At 47.3% G+C, this 10,628-nt stretch overlaps 1 protein-coding gene across 1 annotated transcript in view; it reads left to right on the top strand.

Moving 5' to 3' along the window:
- pcdh7a (protocadherin 7a) overlaps positions 1–9,612 on the top strand; it is a 47,855-nt gene extending 38,243 nt beyond the window's left edge. Inside the window, exons 3-4 of the mRNA XM_077012650.1 lie at positions 488–686; positions 5,794–9,612. Of these exons, the coding sequence (XP_076868765.1) occupies positions 488–686; positions 5,794–6,320 (726 nt within the window). The 3' untranslated portion in view covers positions 6,321–9,612. The remainder of the gene's footprint in view (positions 1–487; positions 687–5,793) is intronic.
- The last annotated feature ends 1,016 nt before the right edge of the window (positions 9,613–10,628 follow it).

A 10,628-nucleotide genomic window follows, 5' to 3' on the forward strand; every position in this document is an offset into this window, starting at 1 on the left:
TAAAATGTTTCTGAGTCATTTGAGAAAGACGAGATAACCAAGGTCGTTCAAGATTATTTCATACTCCTAAGAATGTAAAATTATGTCACATTCCAAGGGAATTCCAAATGATGTCATACTCAACAGAGTTCTAAATGATGTCATATTCAACAGTTATAAATGATGTCATATTCAACGTAGTTCTAAATGATGTCATATTCAATGGAGTCCTTAATGATGTCATATTCAATATAGTTCTAAATGATCCGATGTTTCAGGGAATCATAAGTTATACATACAACTTTATCTTCTAGAAAGTGATGTCATCGTACGACGCTGTGGCTTTATTTTAATTAACTACAAAAAAAAATTCTGCGGCCTCCTCTAATGAGACAGGGGACCCAGTAGGGGCTGCTGGGTAATGTTAGGCCAAGGGTGAGGTTACAATGGTGCACAGAGTCTGACAGATAACACATTTAGGTGTAATGTCTTGTGTGTGTGTTCACAGCCCCTCCGCAGGGTGACCTTCTCTGTGGCCAGCCAGCCCCAGGATCAGGGTTGCTATGACAGTGGGGTGGAGGACTCAGAGACCCCAAGCAGTAAGAGCTCATCAGGGCCACGACTCGGGGTGTTGCCCCTGCCTGAGGACAGCTACGAACGCACCACGCCAGAGGGGAGTGTGGGGGAAGAGGAGCACGTGGAGAATGGTACACACACACACACACGTACCACACACACACACTCACACACACACACGTACCTCACACACACACTCACACACACGTACCACACACACACACACACGTACCACACACACACACTCACACACACACACGTACCTCACACACACACTCACACACACGTACCACACACACACACGTACCACACACACGTACCACACACACACGTACCACACACACATGTACCACACACACACACGTACCACACACACACATACCACACACACACATGTACCACATACACACACACACATGTACCACATACACACACGTACCACACACGTACCACACACACACATAACACACACTCACACACACACGTACCACACACACACTCACACACACGTACCACACACACACACCACACACTCACACACAAACACACACGTACCACACACACACTCACACACATACACACACGTACCACATACACACACACTCACACACACACACACACCACACACTCACATGTACCACACACACACTCACACACACACATGTACCACATACACACACACACTCACATACCTCACACACACACACGTACCACACACACTCACACACACGTACCACACACACACACACACATGTACCACACACACACACACCACACAAACATACACACTAATACAAGAATACTAGAGAGTAGTGTGGGGGAGGAGGAACACGTAAATAATGGTACACACACACCTATAGATGAACTCCCCCACACACATACAGTCACACACCTATAGATGAACTCCCCCACACACATACAGTCACACACCTATAGATGAACTCACCCACACATATACAGTCACACACCTATAGATGAACTCCCCCACACACATACAGTCACACACCTATAGATGAACTCCCCCACACACATACAGTCACACACCTATAGATGAACTCACCCACACATATACAGTCACACACCTATAGATGAACTCACCCACACACATACAGTCACACACCTATAGATGAACTCACCCACACACATATACTGTCACACACCTATAGATGAACTCACCCACACATATACTGTCACACACCTATAGATGAACTCCCCCACACACATACAGTCACACACCTATAGATGAACTCACCCACACATATACAGTCACACACCTATAGATGAACTCACCCACACACATACAGTCACACACCTATAGATGAACTCACCCACACACATATACTGTCACACACCTATAGATGAACTCACCCACACATATACAATCACACACCTATAGATGAACTCACCCACACACATACAGTCACACACCTATAGATGAACTCACCCACACATATACAGTCACACACCTATAGATGAACTCACCCACACACATACAGTCACACACCTATAGATGAACTCACCCACACACATATACTGTCACACACCTATAGATGAACTCACCCACACACATATACAGCCCATACCTATAGATGGACTCACCCACACACATACAGTCACATACCTATAGATGAACTCACCCACACACAAACAGTCACATACCTATAGATCAGGGGTGGCCAACCCGCCAGAGACCTAGAGCCATTTTTTGCACTGTGTAACGGCAAAGAGCCACATCATGCATTGGCGAGTGTAAGTTGTCGAGCGGGGGGTCGCCCCGTTTGTGCAGGTGAGCCCGCGGACCGGCTGGGGAGCCGCACGAAACCAGGCAAAGAGCCGCATGCGGCTCGCGAGCCGCGGGTTGGCCACCCCTGCTATAGATGAACTCACCCACACATATACAGTCACACACCTATAGATGAACTCACCCACACACATATACATATAAATACCCTCATGCACACACACACACAGCTACACACACACATATATGGGGTTGTGTTACTGTGTTTGCCCTTACGCCACTAATCTACAACCACTGATAGAAACATTTAATGTAAAAATGTCATTCATTTATCTGACTCCAAATTATAATGAACAAATGTGTTGAAAGGTAGAGGTCTCCTGTTCCTTACGCATGACCTCTGTGGTCAGGGGTTGACCTTTCACCTTTCACCTTCATTCAAGGTTGAACCCAGTTAAAATGCAGATCGGTCACCTTGCAGGGAATCATTGTGTGTAATCTATATAACTATTTACATTATGTGAATCAGTCTAAAGAGTTTTCCACAGGTCCAAGATAATACAGAATTTATCAGCGTAAACAAGCCCATCAGTTACACATTACCACTGGTTAGAGACTCTAATGAGCAATACACATTATAAATAACAGAATACAGCATAGAGAATACTGCATATACATATGGACAGAATGAGAGAAAGAGAAAGAATGAGGGAGAGAGGAGGGCAAGAGATGGAGACAGAGAAAGAGAGAGCCGCAGGAAGGGGGAGAGAGAGAGTGAGATACAGCGAGAGAGAGGGAGAGTGAGGGGAGAGAGAGTGAGAGCCACAGGGATGGGGAGAGAGGAGAGAGGGAGAGAGAGAAAGAGAGAGAGGGAGAGAGTGAGAGAGACAGAGGGAGAGAGAGATAGGGAGAGAGAGAGAGGGAGAGTAAGGGGAGAGAGAGTGAGAGCCACAGGGATGGGGAGAGAGGAGAGAGGGAGAGAGAGAAAGAGAGAGAGGGAGAGAGTGAGAGAGACAGAGGGGGAGAGAGAGAGAGAGAGAGCCACAGGGATGGGGAGAGGGTAGAGAGAGAGAGGGAGAAAGAGCGAGAGAGAGAGAGGGATAGAGAGAGGGGGAGAGAGAGAGGGAGAAAGAGCGAGGGATAGAGAGAGGGAGAGAGAGAGGGAGAAAGAGCGAAAGAGAGAGAGAGAGAGGGATAGAGAGAGAGAGAGTGAGAGAGAGAGAGGGAGAAAGAGCGAGAGAGAGAGAGGGATAGAGAGAGGGAGAGAGAGAGGGTGGAGCCCCAGGGAGAGCTTTATTCAGACGTAGCCCTTGAGCCTCCACCTCTGCCCAGCTCCACTTATCTCCACTCCAGCTCTCCTCCAACACCTCCGCCCTCAGGCCACGCCTCCTGAGGTCTTATGTTCATTTGTCCGCACTAGCCAATCAAATCCAACCGGTTCGCACTGGCCGTAAGACACGAGTCACAGCCACAGGAAGACAGCTGGTTGGACGGTGATGTAGTCCTGCTGACCGTGGTGGGCGGGGCTAAAGTGACCATGGTGACATGTCCACTCTTAATGCTGTGAAAACACAGGTGTACAGAGCAGTGGTGTAGATGACATTACTACACCCATCAATACATATAACCACACCCACTACTACACCCATCACCACACCCACCAGTATATATAACCACACCCATTACCACACCCATCACCACATATAACCACACCCATTATTACACCTACCAGTTCATACAACCACACCCACTACTACACCCATCACCACACCCATCAGTACATATAACCACATCCACTACTACACCCATCTCCACACCCACCAGTACATACAATCACACCCATTACTACAATCATTTACATTTATGGCATTTGGCAGATGTCCTTATCCAGAGCGACTTACATTTTAATCTCATTTGTATACAAGTGATTAATTGAGGGTTAAGGTCCTTGCTCAGGGGCACCTCAGTCATGGCCTCAGGTCTGGGAATTAAACCCACGACCCTCCGGTCACAAGACCAGTTCCCTAACCACCAGGCCATCACTACTCCATCACCACACCAGGAGGTTCTGCACACTGAGATAAAGGCTGTGGGGTTGTGACTTCATGTCTGCGTAGAGGCTGTGAGAGTCATCGATCGCAGTTGTACCATACGGACTGATGAGCGTGTTTAACAGGTGTACTTTACAGGTGTGTTTTATGGGTGTACTTTACAGGTGTGTTTTACGGATGTAGTTTACAGGTGTATTTTACCGGTGTACTTTACTGGTGTATTTTACGGGTGTACTTTACAGGTGTGTTTTACGGGTGTAGTTTACAGGTGTATTTTATCAGCCCTTACTAACATGCACAGTCAATCAGTCACCTGAACCCAGCAAATCAGTCCCTGTACACACAGCATTGAGCTGGTAGTGGTTTGGTAATGGGCTCTATCACTGCTGACTGGGCAGTATTTGGGCTGGACTGTTGTCCACACGTATACAAACACGTGTGTCTGATGAAGGCAGTGATGAGTTTGTGCACACAGTGTCGTCATCACCTCATAGTGAACACCATACAAGCATAAATCCACCATACATACAAATCACTAGGGGGCGTTGTTGCTTGGCTGTATAAAGGAGATGTAACAAGGGTTCAGAGAAGTTGTGATGGAGGAAATACTGGAGAAGCAGAAATTAACAATACAAGAAACACATTTAGAAAAAGCTAGCACATCTTCCCTTGTAGTTATTTTTGTTTATTTATGGATTTGTTTATTTTAGAGTTGATTTAAATATTAATTTGTTGTTTAGTAAAGCTCTTAATGCTATAACACCACCAGTCCCTCATTTCCATCATCAGGGGTCATCAAACATGAGTAACTTCTTCTTTAAAAGCTCCTCAAACCCACCACTGATTTGGATTTAGCATTAGATTTAGGTTTATTATACACAGTGTTTATTGTATATGACAATAACAGGGCAGGGGGCGGGGTTAAATGACCAGTGGGCATGTCAAACACGGCGATATATATTTACAGATACGACACTGATAGATCCATCCAGAATATTCTACACCTTACTGTTACTCATTTGTCGTTTCCTAACCGGGGATGTAGGTGTGTGTAATCCTTTAATCTGAGTGCAGTGTGGTGAGTTGCTGTGAAGTTTCAGCTGCAGACTGTCAGGACTGTCACAGTACAGGAGTGTTCGTACATGCACACCAGCCTGGCTTTCATGTGAGGAATGTTAAAGAGACCAGTGAATCCTGCAGCGCACTATTGCTGGGGGCCAGCTCACTGCCTCTGCTCCTGGATGTTTGGCACTGGGAGGTTAATTATCATGCTGGAATTGGCAGGATGTTCAGGCCAGGAGATGATGACTAGAAACAGACAGATTTGGCCCCTCTCGCGTGTTAGACCATTATGATTATAGGACTCTTCTGGACTAGAAGGCTGAATATCTCTCCTTCCCACATGTTCTCTCTGTTTTACACTGGTTTGTTGTCCCTCTCTCTCAGACCCCAGGCAGCTGCCCGACGTCACCCTGACGGGGAAGTGCACCAGTGAGTGTGACGAGTTTGGTCACTCTGACACCTGCTGGATGCCTGTGCCGGTGTCGCCACGGAGACGACTCGACCCGCCTCGCCTCGCCACCTTCGCCTCGCCGGGCGACGACAACAACAACCACGAGGGCGACAGCGATCAGGACGAGGAGGAAGAGGAGGAGGGCGAAGAGGAAGGCTCAGACCAGGGCAGCGGGGGCGACGCCCAGGACGCGCGCGACCCTCTGGCCAACGGCGGCCCGCTGGGAACCCTTCGCTGCGGCGACCGCAACAGGAACGTCGGCGACCACAACCGCAACCTGCTGAACCGCAAGATGACGTCGGCCTCGTACGACACGTTCAGCAGCGCCGGGTTCGGGCCGCACCACCACGAGCAGGACCCGCCCCAGCAGTCGGAGGTCATCCCCCTCACCAGAGCAGGGGGCGGGGACTTCAGGACCACCTCGTGCCTGACGCTGTCACGCAGGGAGGTGTACCTGTGATCGCCACGGGGTCACGACCCCAGACTGTTCAGGACAGACACAAGCACACTCCTGTTCCAAACAGATGTGCTTTTCCTTGCCAAACCCAACACACACAGTAAAAACAAAGTCATCATTCGTATATTTCTCTGGATTAAAGAAATCTGAGGTGAAGGTTTGGAACGAAGCATCTTCTAGAGGAACTGTGAACTCTTTCAAAGTAGTTACATGCATGTTAGGCCTCCTGCAGGAAGGAGGCGCTGTGGGAAGGGAGATCTGGTATTCTGTTAATGACTCATCTTCTTGCCCATTCGCTCAACTTATAGACCTCCTGCCAATGACACTGATGTCATGTGACATTGTGAACATGCAATCATTCATTTAGGACTGAGGAACACAAAACGAATCCATGCCAACCACTCATTTAGCACCTAACGAGTCAAGCTTGTGTATTAAAATATAATGAAGATTCACATCAGCATTCATAGATAAAGTCAGTAGTGTGAGAAGACAAGACACATTAATGCTCTTAAGAGAATGGATTTTGTTCTTCTGATGTTTTTTTGATTTCATGGGCACACTGCGACAGACACAGAGGGGTTCTAATCAAGGTAGTCATGATGAGAGATGTCAGAGAGACTCTTGCAGTTTCAGTGAAGGTCCGTCAGTGGAAAGGAGATTCTGTTGAAGAAAGGAACACTTTGAAGCTCTGTGGAACTGTGGAACATTTTGAAGCTCTGTGGAACACTTTGAAGCTCTGTGGAACTGCGGAACACTTTGAAGCTTTGTGGAACTGTGGAAAATCTTTGAAGCTCTGTGGAACTGCGGAACACTTTGCAGTTCCATGGAACTATGGAACACTTCCAAGCTTTCTGTGTCCTCCCCAGTGAACGCGTTTCTTTCTGTCCTATGTCATGTTGCACTGAGCAAAAGAAAACACACACTCACATGCTTATGAAGACACAACACACATTTGTTTGTGTGTGCATGTGTGTGTGTGTGTGTGTTTGTGGGCATACGTGTGTGTGTGTGTGTGTGTGTGTGTGTGTTTGTGGGTACACGTGTGTGTGTGTGTGTGTGGGCATGTGTGTGTGTGTGAGAGTGTGATACGTGTGTGTGTGTGTTTGTGGGTACACGTGTGTGTGTGTGTGTGGGGGGTGTGTGTGTGTGTGTTTTCACATGGCCTATTTTGCTACATTTAGGCTTGTTGGGATTTTCTCCCTCACTTTTGCTTGCTTAAACTTCAGAGGTCAGAACGCCATGGACATGTAGTACTGCTCATGTTAAGAACATATTTCAGGGCATTAACCACGTCTGAGGGTCTTCTGTCCAGTATACCAGTAACCTCTCATCCTTTTTAAAGTAGAACCCTTAGGTATACCAAATTTCTGTAAAAATGACAAATGACACTGCATGTCTGTAAGCTAATGATTATTTTGATAAAAATAGAAACGTTTTTTTCTAGGGATGTAATCTCTTTAGATAGAGAGAGTGTGAGTGTGTGTGAGAGAGAGAGATACTGGGTAGTGTGTGTGTGTGTGTGTGTGTGTGTGTGTGTGTGTGTGTGTGTATCCCTCAGAGGAGGAGGGAGGTGAAAGGACATCACCTTAAGCAGGGAATTTCACTAAGGAGAGCAGACGCAGGTCTCTCCTCCACACCGTCCTGTCACCTCCGCATCACACTCCTGTTGTACACCTGTGCTGTAGCTGCGTTCTACAGCTCCACATTTATTACTGTACGACAGTGTCGTGTTTTGCTAATTCTAATCCCAGATGGGACCAGACGTCTGGTCTGACTGAGCTTTTCCTGTCTGCCCCGTTGAGACGGGGGGGGGGGGGGCTGTGTGTTTGGAGTGCCCCTGTGTGTTCGGGGGGGCCCTGTGTGTTTGGGGAGCCCCTCTGTATTCGGGGAGCCCCTGTGTGTTCAAGGGCCCCCTGTGTGTTCGAGGGGCCCCTGTGTGTTTGAGGGGCCCCTGTGTGTTCGGGGCCCATGACAGGAAATGGAATGTCAGCACCTTTGTATCTTTTCTATATGCATCTCAATAACACTCAGGTGACCTGAGAGTCAGTGTGTGCCCAACGCTACGGTTTCACCTGTGTGTCCAGACACATCCCCCTACACCTCTCTCCTGCTCTCTCTCTCTCTCCTTCTATCTCCCTCTCCCTTCCTCTCTCTTTCCCACTTTTTCTGTGCTAGTAGGGTTAGGGTTAGGAGAAGTTTTTTTTCTGATTCCTGCTATAAGTAATTGCCCCTCTCTCCTGAGGGTGTTTGTGGCCCCTCCCACCTATGCGGTGTTTAGGGTGTGTTTGACCCCTCCGTCCTGAGGGTATTTAGGGTGTGTTGGCCCCTCCCTCCTGAGGGTATTTAGGGTGACCCCTCTGTCCTGAGGGTAATTAGGGTGACCCCTCCCTCCTGAGGGTAATTAGGGTGACCCCTCCCTTAATTAAGTACTACTGCACTAGCTCCCTGTGGTATAGGATGTTCACTCTTGCTAGTCCACTGAGCTGCCATCAAGTGCTGATCATAATCCAGAGGACTCTGGTCCAGAGTTCCCATCCCACCTCAGCACACACTGGCACATACTCTGTCTGCCCCCTGCTGGCTACAGCAGGAAGGGCAGGAAAACACGGAACTGGACTCCAAGGGTTTCACGGATCAGGGACTCATAAAAGAAAACGGAAGAGGTCTTCCAAAAAACAAACAAACAAACAAAACAAAACGAATCCATGTTGAGGTGTGCGTCCTTGGCCAAAGGTCACGTCTGCTGTGTGGAGCAGTCTGTAGTTTGTCTTGTACAGAGGGCTGATTGGGTGGAATGGGGTGGGGGTATGTTCTTCATCGTTATTCAAGGGGGGGTATGTTCTCTTCATCATTTTTACTGCACGTTTACCTACAAAATTCAGCTCATTCACTGCAGGAGAACAGACAGGTGTCCATGACATAGTGACTGAACCATGAACACTCACGTGAAAGTTCTTTTTTTAATATATGAATATATACACAAAACAAACATTCAAGTTATGTACCCGATGAACATTTTACTACTGTAGAGACGACAATGAACTTTAACCCTGATCGGCATGCTACTGGTGTTTAATCATGCACTTAACAAACCCGGCGAGGGGACTTCTGTTTCTTTGGTTTCTAAGCGACGTGAGAGGGAGAGTCTTTGTTACTCACTCTGATGTGATTAATCAATTAATCAGTTTGCATTCGTTATGACAATGACAACGAGGGCTTTGGAAAGGTTTGAAAGGTTTGGTATGTTAACGTGTAAAAGTTTGACTTTGACATTAAAACTCCTTCAAACCTCCTTTGGTGAACAGAGACTGTTTTTCTATGTTTGAAAATGCACCTTCCATTAATAATTGCTTTGCACAGATTTCACTTTCTTTATTATGAAACTAAAAAACTGAAGCACCAGGCTTATCTTAAGTTTTTGAAACAGAAACCAGTTCCTAGTTTTTCAGGACTGTTCCTGGTAAATCACATCATTTAACTTTGTAAGGCGCTTGGTGATTACACTCTCCATTTAAAGTTGTATTAAGCCTCTTCTTAATACAGGTACTGAAGTATTGAAACATGTCAGTAGTGTGGACCAGGTCAGTAGTGTGGACCAGGTGAGTATTGAAGTCCAGGTCAGTAGTGTGGACCAGGTGAGTATTGAAGTCCAGGTCAGTAGTGTGGACCAGGTGAGTAGTGTGCAGCAGGTCAGTAGTGTGGACCAGGTCAGTAGTGTGGACCAGGTGAGTAGTGTGCAGCAGGTCAGTAGTGTGGTCCAGGTCAGTAGTGTGGACCAGGTCAGTAGTGTGATCCAGGTGAATAGTGTGGACCAGGTCAGTAGTGTGGACCAGGTCAGTAGTGTGCAGCAGGTCAGTAGTGTGGACCAGGTCAGTAGTGTGGACCAGGTCAGTAGTGTGCAGCAGGTCAGTAGTGTGGACCAGGTCAGTAGTGTGGACCAGGTCAGTAGTGTGCACCAGGCAATTCGTAATTGAAGTTTTAGTTGATGATTGTTCTTACTGCAATTCTGACCTCTAGTGGCCAAATTAAAAACAACATCCCTACAGAGTTACAAATGTACTAAGCTTTAATGGGATTTAAGAGGAGAGAGACCAGTGTTGGGCTGAAAGTTGTGGTCCGTTACCATTGTGAGTGATGTTTCCCAGTCTTCAGTGGGAGGAAATTATCAGAGTGGTTCCTCCATCTTACTACATCTTCCTGCATCTTCTGTGGTCTTCTGTGTGGAGTTCTTCACAGGGTGGGTCCCCTAGCCATCCCAGTCCAAACTTGTGATGCCCTGCCATCCTTTGGCCCCGCCTCCCACACGTA

The sequence above is a fragment of the Brachyhypopomus gauderio genome, chromosome 1, assembly GCF_052324685.1.
Source record: "Brachyhypopomus gauderio isolate BG-103 chromosome 1, BGAUD_0.2, whole genome shotgun sequence".
NCBI classification, from domain to species: domain Eukaryota; kingdom Metazoa; phylum Chordata; class Actinopteri; order Gymnotiformes; family Hypopomidae; genus Brachyhypopomus; species Brachyhypopomus gauderio.